Source organism: Lepidochelys kempii, chromosome 11, assembly GCF_965140285.1.
Source record: "Lepidochelys kempii isolate rLepKem1 chromosome 11, rLepKem1.hap1, whole genome shotgun sequence".
NCBI classification, from domain to species: domain Eukaryota; kingdom Metazoa; phylum Chordata; order Testudines; family Cheloniidae; genus Lepidochelys; species Lepidochelys kempii.
The window spans coordinates 74,864,438-74,884,042 of record NC_136390.1 but is presented as its reverse complement, the minus strand read 5'-3'; the positions used below and the strand labels follow the sequence as shown (position 1 = coordinate 74,884,042).

Sequence of the window (19,605 nt, the reverse complement as noted above, 5' to 3'; positions counted from 1 at the left end):
AAAAATTTTAATCAGTGAGTTACTAGTTTTCCAAATATCTATTACATGTCACCTTTTGGGTGTATATCATGACAACAGTGTGCTGTCTGACACTGGATGGTCTTAGGGTCACTGGGCCTGTGCACATTCCCACCTGTGGCTCTGGTGCTGATATAAAGCTAATCTGAGAGCTCAACACCATAGTGTGCCAATCCCGTAAGAGTGAATGCAACTCTAGAACAGTCAGCAGTAAATCACCTTTCATTTTAGCCTGTTGGTATTGATATGTTTTGTTGATGTGTTTTTTTAAAAAGGATGGACTGTGACTCTGCAGACAGTAATATTGATTTGCACCTCCATTTGGGCTCTCACTATAAACTTTACCATGGGGCCCTACACCCATCGCTTTCTCAGAAGGAAAGTATGCTGGATCTGACTATTGATAAAAGAAAAACCCTAGGAGATCTGCGACAATCGATATTTCAGGTATTTACTTTTTTAAGAGTGTTAATCCAAACATTTTATCTTTACCTGAGTTACAAAGACAACTTTAAAATTGTGGATGCGACTGTGCTTTGTATGCCAAGAAGAAATTTTCTATAGTATTTGACGTTTTGCTATCTGAAGCCATGGAAATGATGAAACAAGCCCTTTACCATCGTAATGAAAATAAACGTTAAAGTTGACTTACAGACTTGTACACTGTGGATGGGGATTGAAGTCTTGAAAACCACCTGACTAATTCTTGACGTTTTGTGTCTGCAATCTGGGTATTGCTGTTTCCAACTGCATATTAGGAGGGAGCTTGCTGACCTGGACTGGAAAAAGAGTTAAGAAAATACTCAGCAATTAGAGTTAGCATATGCTGAAAAGAAGTCCTAGAATTTTTTTGAAACTATCAAACTGGGAAATCTAACTCTTTTTTTTCCCCCCAGTAAACCAAAGAAACATCACAATTCCCAGAGAGTGGTCAGGTTCAGTTTCACAAATAGCACAGGAGTTAAAAATGGCTTTGTTTTAGAACTCAAGTCACTTTTTATTTTCATTGTAGAGTGCAGACAAAATATTTTCAAACTTTGGCACAAATGCCTGATCTGAACTTTGTTGGCTAGGTAATCATTGGTGACAGTTGGCTAAAAATATTTGAGTGCAAGACTAAAAAGTGCTCTAGCATACTGCTTATCTGCTTTGCAGAGAGAATGTAAATATAATGCATGAAACTCTGTCCTCATTGAATTCATTAGTAAAACTCGGTTCAACTTCATTTTGGGGGCCAGGATTTCACCCTTTACAACCAGTTTGAAACTTTGAGGGGTTAAACTTTTGCTTTTTTTCACAATTGGTTGTTTTATTTTTACCCATTAGCTGTTGGAATTTTGGGAAGGAGACATCATTCTCAGTACTGCAAAGTCTCTACCAGCAGGACTTCATCTTTACCAAACACTTGATGGTAAGACCTGCATAAAACAAGGCTTCATTGTCTATTTGCATGCACTGTACCTCGTTTAGGGAATTTTGAAGATGTTTCATTTATTAATTTATTGGAGAAATAGATTATTACATTTTATTAACTGCAGTGTTCAGTTTGACCTATTTGCAAATCCACTGCAGTCTCTTCAGTCTTGATCTTATTTATGGCAAACTTAACTTAGGTTGTAAGCTGTGTGGGACGGGCTGTTTTTCATCTGTGTTCAGTGCCTACGATGGGGGGGACCTGGTCCATGACTCAGACTCCTAGGAACTACGATAATACAAATAATAAATAACATAATATTAAAACATAATACAGTTTTATGATCCTTACAGTGGCTCTTCTGTGAAGCCTTGAGTGGGAAGCAGGATGAAAGTGTAGGTCTCTGTGATTTACAGACATGTAAGATTTTACTGTGATATCCGTTTGAATGTTTGTCTTATTAGCATTTATCTATTAGTTAAAAAGGTACAGGATCTGAGAGGCAGGATAGTAGCTAACAAGTGGACTGGACATTTTAAATTGAATGTCTTCATGGAAGTGTTTCAGAGTAACAGCCGTGTTAGTCTGTATTCACAAAAAGAAAAGGAGTACTTGTGGCACCTTAGAGACTAACCAGTTTATTTGAGCATGAGCTTTCGTGAGCTACAGCTCACTTCATCGGATGCATACCGTGGATACTGCAGCAGACTTTATATACACACAGAGATCATGAAACAATACCTCCTCCCACCCCACTGTCCTGCTGGTAATAGCTTATCTAAAGTGAAAAAACCTGGATTTGTGCTGGAAATGGCCCAACTTGATGATCACTTTAGATAAGCTATTACCAGCAGGACAGTGGGGTGGGAGGAGGTATTGTTTCATGATCTCTGTGTGTATATAAAGTCTGCTGCAGTATCCGCGGTATGCATCCGATGAAGTGAGCTGTAGCTCACGAAAGCTCATGCTCAAATAAATTGGTTAGTCTCTAAGGTGCCACAAGTACTCCTTTTCTTCATGGAAGTGAAAACTTGAAGAGGAAAGGTTTTTTTTATGTATATAAATACCACAATACACAGTTCAGTTAAGATGTAATCAGTTTGGCTTTCATTAGTCTTGACACTTACAACTTTATATGGCTTTGTCATTCTAGATATTGGAACAGATTTTTTTTTAAAAATCTGACTTGTTACGTGAAATACAATATCTATTGCTTCAGGTTTTAATTGGATATAAACCCATGGTATGCCCACATCTTAAATACTGCGTGCAGATGTGGTCACCCCATCTCAAAAAAGATATATTGGAAAAGGTACAGAGAAGGGCAACAAAAATGAGTAGGAGTATGGAACAGCTTCCATATGAGGAGAGATTAATAAGACTGGGACTTCTCAGCTTGGAAAAGAGATTACTAAAAGGAGATATGATAGAGGCCTATAAAATCATGACTGGTATGGAGAAAATAAATAAGGAAGTGTTATTTATTCCTCATAACAGAAGAACTAGAGGTCACCCAATGAAATTAATAGGCAGCAGGTTAAAAACAAACGAAAGGAAGTATTGCTTCACACAATGCACAATCAACCTATGGAACTCTTTGCCAGAGGATGATGTGAGGGCCAAGACTATAATAGGATTCAAGAAAATGAAATAAATTCTTGGAGCATAGGTCCATCAGTTGCTCTTAGCCAGGATGGGCAGGGGTGGTGTCTCCAGCCTCTGTTTGCCAGAAACTGGGAATGGGCGACAGGGGATTGATCACTTGATGATGACCTGTTCTGTTCATTCCCTCTGGGGCACCTGGCATTGGCCACAGTTGGAAGACAGGATACTAGGTTAAATAGACATTTGGTGTGACCCAGTATGGCCATTCTTATGTTCTTATGATAGGCCTTGGTCTGTCTGCCTCAGAAAATTAGGTTTTTGCCAAAAATACTCAAGTAATTTTTATAGCATAAATGTCAGAAAACAGAAGCTAAACAAAAAACTGTTCTTGCAAATTTTAATGTAATCCTTGTAGATTTAAAGTAATTGTCATTTAATCTGTATTATGGTAAGAAAGTAAAACTAGTTACGTGCAAAAATTAAGCACATCTATGTCAAATACTGGCTGTAAGGATACAGTACATGACTACTTCAGCATTTAGCATTATTACTTAAATTTAAAAATGTACTTTTAAATCTCATGTGGGAAGTTATTGACCATACAGATTGGTCAAATAGAGTTTAATGTCATAGTCCTGCAAAAGGATTTGCCTAGGTGTACCCTTATGTCTATCAGTAGTTCTGTTGACTTAGCGGGACTCCTCAGAGGCATATGGGCCTGGATCACTTTACACAACTGGGCCCTGAACTTAGCCTTCTGCATCTGTTCTTCATAGCAACTTTACATCTAAATAGAACATCCAAATATGAATGAAGTCTATTCTGTGTCCAGTTTGCCAGCTGACTTGGGTGTTACCTATTGGGAAAATCTTGATGGTTTGATCTTTTCAGGAGATGAGATGACACTGGGTGGCATTGGACTTGCCGATGGAGCACATGTCTTCGTGTGGAATGGCAAGGAGGTAAGACAACAGGAAAATAAATCATATTCTACAGATCCTGAGAATCTGATTTTTAATCTTCAGAAAGGTTTCTGGTCATTTTAAATCCCTTTTAATACTTTCTTGAGGAGTGCTGGTGATATTTGGCATCAGTGATGCCGCTCCAGCCTCATTCACAGATGGCTCTCTCTATGCTGCTTGTGACTATACCCTTCATTTACCTCAAGGTACATTTATTTTCCTGGTAGGATATGGATGTGTAAACAGACTGTACCACCTACAGTGTGTGATAGTCAATGAGATTCCCAGGTGATTACTGTATAGATTTTTGGAGGAAAAAAAATTCCATACCAATTAAGCTAAAGCAGATTTTTAAATTTGCTGTGTGCTAGGTCAGTTTATGATGCAGTAACAAATGTTTGCTCAGCTGCGCAACATCCAGCAGACAGCTAAATTTGCATCAGTGATTGATACCATATATAAAAGAATAATTCATTGAACACAGCACACTCTCCATGGATTGTTCTCTTCTTTTGAACATAAAGGCCTCTGCTTTGTTTCAGCACCTAAAATGCAACAGTTATGTAGTAGTAGGAGATGGCTTGCCCTCAAAAGTATTAATTTCTGTAATCTCAATACTTTATTTTTCTATAATAGAGTAAGATACTAGGGAATCTTTTAAACCTTGTTGCAAAATATGTCTCCATTTCCAATTAAAATTTCACGTTTTAAAAAATTGTATATTAAGGATGTATCCAATAACTAATGAAAACAAATTTAATGTTAACAGTCTCAGCTTTTGTTCTTGACATGCACATTTATTTTTGTTCCCTTGCTAAACTTAAAAATAGCCCAACTTTAATTTTTTGGGCTGCCTTGGTCTTATTCTTATATATTTTTGTATTGAATAAAAGTGTGTAGTTCATAAATATCTTGAAGGGGTAAATCAGTGAGGATTGACAATGATTATTCATCTGACTGAAGCTTAGATTCAGTATGTTAGTGTTCAGATCCAGGTAATATAGCTGCAGGTATTCTCTAGATTTCTGTGCTAAAAGATTAAATGGGTCCATTATCGTCCCAATTTTTTTTCCTTTACCACCAGTATTTTCAGGATGGATGCAGAGTTACAGCAATCCCTGGCCTCCTAGCATTATATCCCCTTCTTGACACCTCTGATATTCTTTAGCAAGCTGTTCAGGTGGAATTCAGTCAGGGGGAGGCTTAATTCTAATGAGGTGGGGGAAAAAGCAAGACTTCCTTGTCCTGAATGACTGAGCAACTAGAATCATCCGTACTTTGTAGGCCTCTTGCTATTGTTGATTACCCTTCATCTGCAGATATTGCACGCTTCCTACAGGTTGGTGGTATGGAGGTGTTATCAGGTCTTGACCATGAACCCGTGCTCCTAAATGTTCTTCGGTTGGCGGGCTATAATGAAGGAGGAAAAGGTCAGCATTTCATCGAATCCCAGCATGCCGTTCCATGCAGTGCAGAACTGAGCACCCTGTGGAAAGCCTTACCATTGCCAGGAGGGATCATCTTAATGAACAGTTCGGGATCTGACAAAGAGGTGGAGAATTGGAAGGTCGTTCCTGAGGAGGATATGAAGAAGACAGTCAGAAGTGTTGGCCTGACAGATGGAAGCTCAATATTAGTTTTAGATAGCCATGACCAAAGGTAAATTTCATAATTGTGTTTCTTTCCTGTGAAGGACTTGTTTCAAAGTTAGGAGGCAGTTAACAAAGCAGAATTCCTTTGACTAGAATTACATTGTTACATGTTCTTGTTGCTATTCTTGTTAGTCATTTTTGCCACCACCATTAATGTGATGATCTCAGGGTTGTGTAATGGGGGTGCTTAGAAGTTGGGGGAATTCCAAAAAGTTATGATTGCTACAGCAACATTAACTTTGCCATGCTGAACATCCTTTGTGCATTTAGGGTGTATGTGAAGAAGAGAGGTTTACATTTTAACATGGAAAAGAGCAATAAGAAGCTCTTTATGTATGCAGCTTGGCTGAGGTAACGCTTCTGGAATTTCATGGGTGTTTAAGTACTTAATGCAACATCAGGAATGGGAAATTAATTGGCATTTGACTTCATAGGATATCTTTAAGGAGCTTGTATGTGGTGGTGGGAGAGGAGAATTGTAACAATTGTCCTGGGCAGCATACAGCTGCGTTGGACTTGCCAGTAGACATTTTCAGTTCTCTGAAACAGCCAAATGTGCACTTATATGGAAGGCTCTGTGCATGAAAATGCAATTAGTTAAGTGCACTCCTGCAGATATGGAAATTTTCAGCTGCAAGTGCCCATGGTGTAAATTTTGATTTATTGGTTACAGTAAAGTTTTTAAACATTTTAAATATAAAAAGTGAAACAACAGGTTCTCCATTGGGGACTATATTAATACCAAGACTTAAATTTCAAGTGGTTTATGGTACTCAGAATGATTAGAATATTTTTACAATGCAGAAAAGTATATTTCCCCACAAAATACATCACTTAAACCCTACGGAGTTTTGTCAAGCAAACAGATTTCACATTTTGGTCAAAGACCAGATGTACAAACATCAGCCAAACTAGTGTCGGTTATGGAGATGTGAGAACAAGGTTGCAATGGAAACTATAACTAGAACAGTTATGAGTAGTGACACCCGGTGCTTTGCTGTAAAACACTACTACTTAACTAGCACTTATTAAAGGGCAAAAAGTAAAAGTTCAGTTTTAAGCACAAAATGGTTTTCCTCTTAGGAGGGAAGTGCAATTAATACTAATGCATATGTCCAAACTTACATTTGGTGTATACATAGTAATATATGCCTCAGTTTCAAACATTTATTGGGTTAATTACAAAGACACTTTTTTTTTAATTTTGGTCATACTGGCTGTATTTTACTCATTATTGTCATTGTTATGGTAGTGCACGGGGGGCCTGCCCTTTTGTTCTGGATACTCTATATGGACAGAGTAAGAGACAGTCCTTGCCTTGAAGAATGTAAATCTTAATAGACACGGCTGGTAAAGGGTTGGAAAAAGGAATATTGTCCTCTTCAGACAGACGAGGAGCTGAACTGAATAGTGACTTTGCCCATGGTCATACAGGAAGTCTTTGGAGAGACCCAGGAATTGAACCCAGATATCCTGAGTCCTACACCAGTGTCTTAAACCACAAGGACAAAAACAATTGGCAAATGGCAAGATCTGTCAGGAGTTGAGTAAATTTACACAAGCAGATTGGCTCATTAATCATCCCTCTTAGATGGAATGCTACTGATATTCCACCACTTGCCATTTTGCTGAGCAAGAAGTTCTGATCGTGGAAAAATTGTATGGTTGCTATCTAGTAAGATCATGTTGGCTTAAGCCCACCAAATTAATTTCCTTTGTGTATAAAAACAAATAGAAACCTGGGCCTCTGGAGGTCAATGTAGCTCTTTTAGTACAGGGGCTGTGGGTAAAATTTGTCAGAATGACTGACGTAGGGTATATGTGCACTAGACACGTTGCTGTTGCCGTTGTAGCATAAACTCGTACTACAGAGATGGAAAGTGTTCTTCCTAGCACTGTCTACACTGTAGATTACATTGGCTTACCTACATCTCTCAGGCATGTAAACTTTTCATACCTATGGCATAGCTAGGTTGACTTAACTTTCTAGTGTAGACCAGCCCAGAAACTCCTACGTCCCATTTTTAAAAATAACTTAAAAATAACATTGGCTTTTAATGAGACTTAGCCGTGGTCTACACTACAGAGTTAGGTCGACGTATGGCAGCTTACATGGACCTAACTCTGTAAGCAACTACACTAAAATGTCTCACCTGTCAATGTAACTTGCCCACTATGCCAACTTAATAACTCCACCCCCATGGGAGGTGTAGAATCAATGTTGATTTAGTTAGGTTGATGCAGTGTCAGTGTAGACACTGTGTTGCTTTACTTCGACTGTTGCTGCCTTTCAGAAGCCATCCCACAGTGCTTGTGTCAATGACACACTCCTTGTGTCAGCAGGGCACGTCCTCACCAGGAGTGGTGCAAGCGCTCCTGGTGAGGACGTGCCCCACTGACACAAGGAGTGTGGTATAGACTCCTAGAATATCAGGGTTGGAAGGGACCTCGGGAGATCAACTAGTCCAACCCCCTGCTCAAAACAGGACCAGCCCCCAATTTTTGCCCCAGATCCCTAAATGGCCCCCTCAAGGATTGAACTCACAACCTTGAGTTTAGCAGGCCAATGCTCAAACCACTGAGCGACCCCTTCCCCCCATGGACATGCAAAAGCGATTTAATTACTGCGGTGGCTGTACATCGCTGTAACTTAGGTCAACATAATTTTGTAGTGTAGACATACCCTTAGACTCCCTACTGCCTACATCCCTTTTGAAAATTGAAATTAGGTTCCTTAAGTTCTTAAGGCATTTTTGAAAAATTTACCATATAACTATTTCTGTTTGTCCAATACCTACCACAGAAGGATACTGACTGGGACCTTTGGGTGTCACCATGTTATAAGCGTAGTAATAAGACCTAGTTCATATATAAACAATAAGACACTGTGGCATTTAGCAGTCTTCCTCAGTATAAGTAATGTACATTTTCCTTGTATTCTTCACTTACATATAGTACATAAATCTGCGCTCTAAATATATCTTGTTTGCAGCTTGGTGAACATGGCAAGTGGCAATTTGACTGCTTTTACACATGATATCAGCTGGCTACAAGTTAAAAATTTCTGCCGGTTGGAAGCTGAAGAGAAGCAAGTTAAAATTACTGCAACCATTGAAACAGTGAGTAAAGGAGTTACAACTGTTCAGGGATATAACAGAATTCTTCCCTTACTCCGCACAGCTTCTTCAGTTCAGTTGGGTTAATCACAGGGGGTAAAATCCTGGCCCTATTGAAATCAGTGGCAAAATTCCCATTGACTTCAGTGAGACCAGGATTTCATCTTGGGAATTTTCAGTTAAGTACACTGGCTTATGTTGGAAAAACAGCAAGGGTGGCAAGCTTGGCATTGTCACCCACAAGAGCCAGAATAACATTGTGTAATTGTGACAGGCACATGCATGTCTGCTTTGAAGAAACTTTTTTAATTTCTTTAGGTTGTGATGCATTATGTAGACTTACTACAGTCTACCTCAGTGAATTTTAAAGTCCACAACAGCTTTTCTAGGGGCCATCATGAAAACAATGTGTTGCATGAGACTGTGCTGGAGAACAAAACTTTTAAATATCTCTTTATGAAGAAAATAGTTCTTGTTACAAGGGTACGATGGAAAAAAATGGTGGACTGTGTGTTTTAGTGTGTTTTAGCACGATCTTAACAGTAAAGAACAGAAGGAATTTGTGCATTTAATCTAAAGCTATTTTAATTATTCAACTTAGATTTTGGTTTCTGTGTAATTCCTCTCTTTTTTAACATATTTACGTCTGCATCCTTTATTGCTTCTTTTATGAGTATTTTACATGTTAATTACTTTCTGTACACCATCTCAAACTCCCCTATCTTCTGAATCTTATTCCCATCTCCTCAAACCATTTTCTCTGATTTCATCACCCACGTTATTTATACACCTGAGTTGTCTTCTTAATCTCCTACTACATTAACTACAACTTCACTTTCCTAAACTTGTCATAAGATATAAATCCTCTGAGACTTCTCTTGCTCTTTCTCCCATTATTGTTGAATGCTATAGAAAGAATATTAAACATTATGTGCAGCATAGTGCATCAGTTTCTAGTTCTTTGTTTGGTGCATTTTCTTTTGCGCTGTAGTCTGATATTATATTCACTTTTGGGGGGTGGGGGGGGTGGGAAGGGCTGCAGCTGATGGTTTTAAAAATCCCAAAATGTGACTATGTAAATCGGAGAAAATATCTCCTTAATATATTACCAATTTGCAAAATGCTACAGCAAAATCAAAGAGAAATTAATGCACTTTAAATGAAGAGTAATGTCTTTCTTAGTGCTTGAATTCCATACACACACACACACAGCTTGCATTCTGTTTTTTGCATAGTCTATTATATTACATAGTCACTAATAATTCTCTCTTAGGTGATGTCAGATATCAAAATTAAAGCAATACAGGAGCTGCAATTAGGGGAAGATCTAGGTAAATAACTGTTCAATAATTATTTTGTTGGTAATATGGTTATTTCAGTTTGCTGGATGGCTTTTATAGTTTACAAAAGGGAGATTACTTGAGATATGGGAGTTAGTCTTTAGTATTAAGACTTTTTAATAATTTTTCTCTGCTGCAGGATGTAAAGGATTTGAGACTCCTTTAGTTGTGAATAAAATGACAAATCTTCCTGGCTAAAAATACTACAATGTACCAAACTAACTGCTGTTGAAAACATACGTATGTTAGGAGTACCTTATTTATATCCACCAACTACTTTTCCTAGAAGCCATTTTTTTGCAGGTCCAAGAACTTTGTCATCTTGTTTAAAAAAGCAAAACAAACACATCACAAATGAAAGCAATTCTGAGACTGGTAAATTGCCTTCCTGTAAGACTTATACTTTCTGTCCCTCCCTATAAGATTTATTTCAAGGCATTTTTAAAAATGTGTATCCAAAGTTGGAAACTTTGGCCAATCACAATATTCAAGCCATTATTGCTAAGGTAGCTGACTTTTTAAAAAGGGAAAGTAATGTCCAGCCAGGAGGCTAGGCTAGCAGTGTTTTCTTGACCTCTGGGAAGTGCTATCAAGTTGTGATATTAGTGCTGTACCTTAGGGACAAAAAATTTTCTACTATGAGATGCCTCTACTTAGCTAAACCGGTTAGTCTGTTAATTTTCAGTCCTCTATCACTCCAAACAGCTGAGCCAAATTCAATTTGATTTTAATCTATTTAGTCCATCTTGTCCTCCTTTTTCCTCCATTGTAGTGAACGATAGCTGTCTCAGACCTATTAACAGAAATGGGAAGCTTCTCTCTCCAGGTAAGCCTCTTTAGTAATCTGTCAGATAAAATTAAGGAGAAGATGCATAGCTGCTATATTTTTCATTTAATAGAACATACAAATATAGCTGGGTGAATAATAGATTCACTGTCATTCATAGTGGAAGTTCATAGTCATTCATAATTATAATGAATAGTCATTGTGCCAGGGAGAAAGTGAGAGTTGTTCTGTAGCGTGGTGGCTAGGCCGCTCTCTTAAGACATTGGAGACCCAAGTTCCAGGTTCTTCTCTTACTGTTGATACAAAGTGGAGCAGCTTGAGAGAAGAGATGGACAGAGACCCACCCCAAAATACCCCATCAGCCGATGACTAGGACATACGCCTGCAGTATGGGACACGAATGTTCAAATCACTTCTCCCTGTCAGGAAGAGAGTGAATTGGACCCTTGTCACTGGACTAAACGTTAAAAGGAGGGCTGTGGGGTTGCCACCGCTGCTGCTTCAGGCTGCTTTGTGACTCCAGCCCAAAAACTCGAAATGTTTTGCTAATGTTGAAATGAAACTGTTTGGTTCTTATATTACCGAAATATTTCAGTTTTTCAGTAATGTCGAATCTATTCATGAATTCTTATTGTGTTTGCCAAATGGTTTCAGGTTGGCCAAATAAACTATTCATTGTAACAATTTCACCCAGCTCCTATATACAAGTCTAATATCACATTAAAGTGATGAGTAGCATTTCATGGTGTTCCCATACTTAATTAAAACAGGAGCCTTTTTTCCAATAGTAATATTTGTCTGTTAGCATTTCCGCTATCAGATAAATAAACCATTTGTCTTTTTTTATTACTTGCATCTAAATTCACTAATATTAAATACTGTACTACCAATCATGTATTCATTAGGAACTGGATGCTGGATCACTGCAGAAATGCACAAAAGGTGAACAGCTACCCAATACAATATACTATATGTAGATGAAAATAACTATTAGTTTTCACTAAGTAAGCCATGTAAATAAATTTATAAAGAAAATAGAGTAATTTGAATCTTGCTAAAAATGAGTCCATAGCTCCTTTCATTTTTAAGGCTGCTTGCTAACTGTTTCAGGAAAAGTAGAGTCCCTCTTTATGGATTTACAACATATATTCCTATAAACATTACAAACTAAATGTTTATATTGTTAAATAATTAAAGTTGATACACAATAGGAGGATTTTAGAATGGATTGGATAACTAAGCATGAATAAATATATTAACAGTTAAGTGTTTGCATCATCACTTTCATGACCATGCTGGCAACACTAGTATTTTTTGGAAACAAACTTTTATTGTGTTTTCCATATTTTTCTCCTCTCTAAAGTGCCTGAGGATTATACTGTCAAAGAAGCAGAACTAAAGATGGGAAGTCTTTTGGGACTGTGTCATGGAAAAGCTCCAACTTCCACTCAGGTAAAAGAGTAGGGATACACAGAAAGAGGACTTGGCGCAAAAGAGCTTTGATCATGTTTACATTTTCCAATATTCATCATTTGTATTTTCTCATCATAACACTTCGTAGAGTTAATGGCAGTATAGGAGAAATGCTCATTCCTTTTACGAAATATGCTAATTGGCTTACTCACTTTAGAGACTTAGGGGTAGTAGGAACATTGTCATTTACTCGGCTCAGCACCTTCCCTGCCTTATTTCATTTTTAACTGTAAGATGTACCTGGTCTGCCTATTGTATGTTTTGCCACAAGAGGATTTCAGTGCTGTTTGTTTTGTTAGAGAGACAACCCTGCTGTAATTAACCAACATGCACGTGCAGTGAATACAAAGAAAACTTAACCCTGTTTTCATTCTTAACTATATCTTCTGAGAGTTTAGATAAGTAATTATGATAGACTACCCCATATTTGTAAGTAGTCTGTCTTAACCTTATTCTGGAATTAAAAATCATGTAAATCTATTATATGTGTATATAAAATCATGCTGCATGATCTCTGAGCTTTAACTTGACATGCTATCCTTTTCTTAGCTCTTCTTGTATTTTGTTGTTGGGAGTGATCTGCAGGGAGGCCCGGAGATGGAGATAATAGTGGAAGAGACTGCATCTGTGAGAGAGGTAAGTATTGGAGTCTTTCCTTTTGCATGGATACTTTAGCACTCCAATGCCAGCTCCTCTGCACCTGGATACTTCTCACTTGCTACTGTGTATTGCTTCAAAATAGCACCCATATTACAGCAGGTGCCCCCGGGAAAATTGATTTATTGGGGAAAATTTCAAAAGTAGGAAAGGGGAGAGAAATGTCTTGAGTTCCTTAAAGATGGTGCGGAGAGGATACTGCCCATGGACTGATCAGAATCCAGCTGGCTTAGACATGGTCATGTGATCATCTTTACAAGTAGTGTCACTTTATTAGTCATGTGGGACCATGTAATACTATGACAGGGTTGATCACGATTAAGTGGGGTGTAAGCAGCTGGATCTGCAATTTTATTGTAGAATTAGTCATTTTAAAAACTGAAGCAAGGTCTGTGAGCAGAGCCTATTGTGGAAGAGGAAGAAGGTAGCTTTTGGTAGTGGCTGACTCTTTTTGCTAGAGTTGGCTTCAGAGCAGCACCTTGCTCCAAACTAGGAAGTGGATACGGGTCTTGATATCAAACAGTGCTTTAAAATATGTTTTAAATTGTTGTGGTTATGAAGCTCTAATGTTTAATATCTTTAACTTTTGTGTTTTGGAGTTACCATGTCTTTAAAATATGTACATGCTGCTCCTCTGGACTTTTAAAGCAAAGTGTTGGTGCTGAACATAAGGACACACACAATGTGGGTTCAAAATCTTTTGGAAGACACTTAAAAAAAAAAAAACAACTCTCTCTCTCTCTATCGCCAGCCCACCCCCATAGCAGGTGCCCTGCTGCTGCCACAGCAGTTCTCATTGTGACTAGCATAAACTCTTAGTATCTACCATGCACATAGTTAGACTAAAAGTAATCAGAGGGAGTTGGGCTTTTTAAGATTCTGGCTTTATTTTAGTAAAGGAAACCTGTGGGAGGAAGTTGTCGTGTCAAACTCCTACACAACAGAAGTTCTTTCATAGAAGTGATAAATTGATAGCACAAGTCTATTTTCTGACAGGCTGTGAAAGCTGCTTCTTATAGAATATTAAAATTTTGTATGTATACATTTATACATGAAAACAATTGTACATTCTAAGGGCCCAGATATGGCTTTCCAACAAGCATCAAGTAATGGTTTGAGTGCAGTTGTTCTATCCATTAAGATAGTAACAGATCAGGAACCAGACTGTGACTTGGTCACATGTTGGAAAATCTAGTTTTGTAAATGAAATTATTTTTCAATTTATGTACTGGAGTTAAATATCACCATCTATTTTTCTTTTCTTTCAGTGTCTAAACTTAATGCTGGAGAAATCTGGGTTACCAGGTTAGTTGTACCAGGTAGTTTGTCTAATATGTTCAGTGTTTTCCAGATTTCTTTTGCACACCCTACAAGCTTAAAAAGTAATTGTTTAAATTAAGCTCATTTGCATCATTGTGAGATGCAATGAAAGAGAGAGAGGATTTATAGAGGCTGGAGAAAATGAATGAAGGTCTGGAAATAAAGTTCATGCCAGTCTAAATTGGGCAAAAACTCACCCTTGACTTCAGTGATCACAATAAATAAAAAGAGATCTTTAAATCACTTTGCCAAAGCAAACTGTAAAAGTGAAATTAATGGTAAAATTGCATCTGTGAACATGTGCTTTGGACCATTCCATTATTAAAGGTGCTAAATGAAATGAGCATGCAGAAGCTATTTAGTGATTGACTGTCTATATTGGTGGTTTTGTCAGTACAGCATTTTTCATAGCTGCTGGTTGAAAAAAAGGAAAGAAAAAGGAGCGTACCATCATTTCCTCTATCTTGAGCACTGAAATTAATATGTATTAAATGCAACATTCTATGTTAGTGTAAAGTGAAGGTTGAAAATTTAAACACAAGTCAGATAATAGGAAAGTTCATGTTCAAAAAACATTTTCATCTACATTCATTTACTTGTATTAGGATACACATTAAGCAGCCAAACTAAAACTTCTCTGTGTGTGTGTACGCACCACCCAGTAGGTAAATTCATGTTTGAAAAATGTTAGCCTCATTAATTTCTGTAAGTATAGATTTCCCTGCCATGAAAGCAATGGTACTGTGTTCTTGTGTGTTACTTTATATCACCAACCCTGAAAAGCTGAAATAGGCCTTAATTTGAACTTCATGTATAGGTGCTCTCTTTCTAATAAAATGTGTGTTTCAGATCACTTGGATTCTTTTTTTCCTCACTTAAAAAGACTGTTGGACATGCTTTTTTTCTTGAACTTTATTAAAATAATTCTGTTTGGATTTAGGGGTTTTAGTTAGGTCAAATTTTAGACCTTAAAATGCATACATATATAAATATTTTTATAATACTTTCCTCAGAGGAAAAATTCAAGAACAAACATAATTGCTCTTCCGTAATGCTTTGTGCTCACTCTGCTCTCTCTCTCTCTCTCTCTCTCTATCTATAATGTATTATAATCCCAGAACTAGTGCAAATCAGCCCTGAATTTTTGCAGGTAGTAAAAATACCCTTTTCTTACAGCAACAGTTGTATTCATTTTTAAGAGGCCATCATCAACTTTAATTGTACATCTGTTTGAAAATATACCTACAAGTAACGCTTAACATCTTTGTAACTGAAAACTAATTTTTATCAATTTTTAAAATTTTGTTTTCTTTGTATTTGACAGCATTTTTTTAAGCGGACAATTCACTTCTCTTCTATATCTTATTCAGAGAATCCTATAATAGCAGGGTTGGAAGGGACTTCAGGAGGTCACCTAGTCCAACCCCCTGCTCAAAGCAGGACCAATACCCAACAAAATCATACCAGCCAGGGCTTTGTCAAGCCTGACCTTAAAAACCTCTAAGGAAGGAGATTCCACCACTTCTCCAGGTAACCCATTCCAGTGCTTCACCCAGTGAAAAAGTTTTTCCTAATATCCAATTTAAACCTTCCCCACTGCAACTTGAGACCATTACTCCTTGTTCTGTCATCAGCTCCCACTGAGAACAGTCTAGAGCCATCCTCTTTGGAACCCCCTTTCAGGTAGTTGAAAGCAGCTATCAGATCCCCCCTCATTCTTCTCTTCTGCAGACTAAAAATCCCAATTCCCTCAGCCTCTTCTCATAAGTCATGTGCGCCAGCCCCCTAATCATTTTTGTTGCCCTCCGCTGGACTCTCTCCAATTTTTGCACATCCTTCTTGTAGTGTGGGGCCCAAAACTGGACACAGTACTCCAGATGAGGCCTCTCTAATGCTGAATAGAGGGGAATGATCACATCCCTCGATCTGCTGGCAATGCTACTACTTATACAGCCCAAAATGCCATTAGCCTTCTTGGCAACAAGGGCACACTGTTGACTCATATCCAGCTTCTCGTCCACTGAAACCCCTAGGTCATTTTCTGAAGAACTGCTGCCTAGCCATTCGGTCCCTAATCTGTAGCAGTGCCTGGGATTCTTCCATGCTAAGTGCAGGACTCTGCACTTGTCCTTGTTGAACCTCATCAGATTTCTTTTGGCCCAATCCTCCAATTTGTCTAAATCCCTCTGTATCCTATCCCTACCCTCCAGCGTATCTACCTCTTCTCCCAGTTTAGTGTCATCTGCAAACTTGCTGAGGGTGCAATCCACACCATCCTCCAGATCATTAATGAAGATATTGAACAAAACTGGCCCCAGGACCGATCCTTGCGGCACTCCGCTTGATACCGGCTGCCAACTAGACATGGAGCCATTGATCACTACCCGTTGAGCCCGACGATCTAGCCAGCTTTCTATCCACCTTATAGTCCATTCATCCAGCCCATACTTCTTTAACTTGCTGACAAGAATACTGTGGGAGACAGTGTCAAAAGCTTTACTAAAGTCAAGGAATAACATGTCCACTGCTTTCTCCTCATCCAAAGAGCCAGTTATCTTGTCATAGAAGGCAATTAGATTAGTCAGGCATGACTTGCCCTTGGTGAATCCATGCTGACTTTTCCTGATCACTTTCCTCTCCTCTAAGTGCTTCGGAATTGATTCCTTGAGGACCTGCTCCATGATTCTTCCAGGGATTGAGGTGAGGCTGACTGGCCTGTAGTTCCCTGGATCCTCCTCCTTCCCTTTTTTAAAGATGGGCACTACATTAGCCTTTTTCCAGTCAACCAGGACCTCCCCCGATTGCCATGAGTTTGCAGAACCATTGGCCATTATCTTTGAAATCACATCTGCCAAGTCCTGTAGCACCCCCGGATGCAGTGCATCCAGCCCCATGAACCTGTGCTCATCCAGTTTTTCTAAATAGTCCTTAACCTTTTCTTTCACCACTGAGGACTGCTCATCTCCTCTCCATACTGTGCTGCCCAGTGCAATAGTCTGGGAGATGACCTTGTTCGTGAAAATAGAAGCAAAAAAAGTATTGAGTACATTAGCTTTTTCCACATCCTCTGTCACTAGGTTGCCTCTGCCATTCAGTAAAGGGCCCACACTTTCCTTGACCTTCTTCTCGTTGCTAACGTACCTGAAGAAACCCTTCTTGTTACTCTTAACATCCCTTGCTAGCTGCAACTCGAAGTGTGATTTGGCCTTCCTGATTTCACTCCTGTATGCCTGAGCAATAATTTTATACTCCTTCCTGGTCATTATTATTAGTTTCCTCTGGTTAGGGGAAGAGAGAGAAACATTTATAAAATGGGAAAATGTGGTTGCAAAACAACAAATTGTTTTAGGGAGTTGAGCATGTATGGTATCTGTAACTAGTTTTAATTTAAATTTGGCATCCATTTAATCTCTAACATTTTGTCAAAGTTGAGAAATGTATGAATTACTTACCCTTGGGAAGAGTGTGTTTACATATTATTTTGTAATAGTGATATTTTGCTGCATGTTTTCAGTGTTCTGCTTTTTGCAGGTGACAACTGGCATTTGAGAAGAATTGATTGGTGCTATGAAGCTGGAGAGGCATTAAGTGAGGAAGTAAGAGAACCCTATGTTTTACATTAAAAAGCAAATATGTTAAGGGCTCCTAGGTCTGTGGTATATTGGAGATCACATCCTATTTTATGTTGTTGGTGATTAGGCAAGAGTGAGAATGTGTGCAGAATATGTAACACACAAAGTATTTGCCCTGTAGTGATTTGCTGTGGCTATTGTTAAAGATTTTCCATACAATTGTTTCTTGAAGCCTAGGATTTGGTGTGTTAGGAGGTTTGAGATCTACTGATAACTGCTAGGTATTATTATGTATTGATAACTTAGGGAGCTTCAGAGGAAATGGGAACCAGAGAGCAATAGGACACCTGTTATACTTGCAACACAGACCCATATAAAGGGATGACTTGTACGTTGGTGTGGATATTTGGTCAGGTGGTGGCACAACACGGTACTCCAAATTCCTGCTCCGTCTAGTGCATCTGAATAGTTGTTGAGTCTCCATCAAGTAATCAGCAGCCAGATGAAGTTTAAAGTGCTCTTGTATGGAAAAACAAGCCCCTGTGGCTTTAAGGCCTGCACACCCAGCACGCTTTTTACAAGTGAAAAAACTCATTCACTTAACAAAATACAGTATGCTTTCTGCTCCCTCAGAGTGCCAGACTGAAGGAGCTTAATGTCTGCAGTGGAGATACTTTGGTCATAACTGAAGGGAAACTGCCACCCAAGGTAAAATTTTCACTTTGTGTCATGCTACAGTTTGGCAGATCCTAAGCCATTTAGAATTGTATAAATCAAAAACAAAGCCTGAAACTTCACTCGGTAACCAACAGGCAGCCAGTCCAGATCTCTGCACAGTAAAGTGCACATGATGAGAGACACTACTTAGATCACCACATTTTGTATCCGGTTTTTCACAAATGGTTTTAAAATGTGTGGAGCGCATTGCAATAGGCTTGAAGTGAAGTGACCAAGAAGTGTGTGATGATAGGTCTGCCCCAGAAAGATATGGTTGCAACCTTCTGGTCAGATGTGGACAGAGAGCGTCATCCTAGTCATTTCCACTTCCTGATCAACTAAGGGCAGTTAGGAGTCTAACCAGAGCCCCATAATGTGAAGCAATGTCACCAAAGATGGACAAACACCCCTGTCAGAGGGGCAGATGTCATCTTTGAAATACAGTCTGATGCTTTTCCCCAAACTAGCAATGTCACTTAGGTCTTATATTAATTAAGCCTCAGTCAGCTAGTTCTTACCATGTCTCAGTCTCTACAAGCCTCTGACCAAGGGGTTCATTGCACTTATTGGAGACAAAACTGGGTGACATCATTATGCTGTTACCAGTTTTGTCACTAACCGTTTCCCTGGGCTCTATACAGGTAGAACAAGCTAGAATCCGAGGCCCATGCAGGAGTCCTTTACACAAAACAAGATTAGAAAAACAATGAAAATGGAAAATTAACATTGCAGATTAATACTCTTCTTCTCTGTTGATGCAAAAATCAAACTTCTGTACTATTACAAGTAAGTTATTTTTCATTCACTGTACAGGGATTCTTGAAAGTGCCTATCTGGTGGTACAAGCCTTTGATGCACTTCGGACACCAGGAGAGCATGCAGGATCAAATGAACTGCATGACCTGCATGATGGGGGCATTGCGAGTATCTCCAGCAGGAGGTGAGTTCTTGGTGTTCAGAAATAAAGGTTTC

General features: G+C 38.7%; 1 protein-coding gene across 13 annotated transcripts in view; it reads left to right on the top strand.

Annotated features, from left to right (window-relative positions):
* USP40 (ubiquitin specific peptidase 40) overlaps positions 1-19,605 on the top strand; it is a 59,020-nt gene that overhangs the window by 23,037 nt on the left and 16,378 nt on the right. For 11 of the 13 annotated variants that reach the window (XR_012154395.2, XR_012154394.2, XM_073306855.2 and 8 more), the window contains 13 exons: positions 294-465; positions 1,345-1,429; positions 3,929-3,999; positions 5,339-5,658; positions 8,644-8,770; positions 10,041-10,098; positions 10,880-10,933; positions 12,258-12,346; positions 12,917-13,003; positions 14,293-14,329; positions 17,876-17,940; positions 18,550-18,624; positions 19,447-19,573. Coding sequence is in view for 11 of the 13 variants with exons in the window: in XM_073306855.2 (XP_073162956.1) it covers positions 294-465; positions 1,345-1,429; positions 3,929-3,999; positions 5,339-5,658; positions 8,644-8,770; positions 10,041-10,098; positions 10,880-10,933; positions 12,258-12,346; positions 12,917-13,003; positions 14,293-14,329; positions 17,876-17,940; positions 18,550-18,624; positions 19,447-19,573 (1,367 nt within the window). In the remaining 2 variants the exon portion in view is untranslated. The other 2 variants (XM_073306864.1, XM_073306863.2) reach the window with 2 other exon arrangements.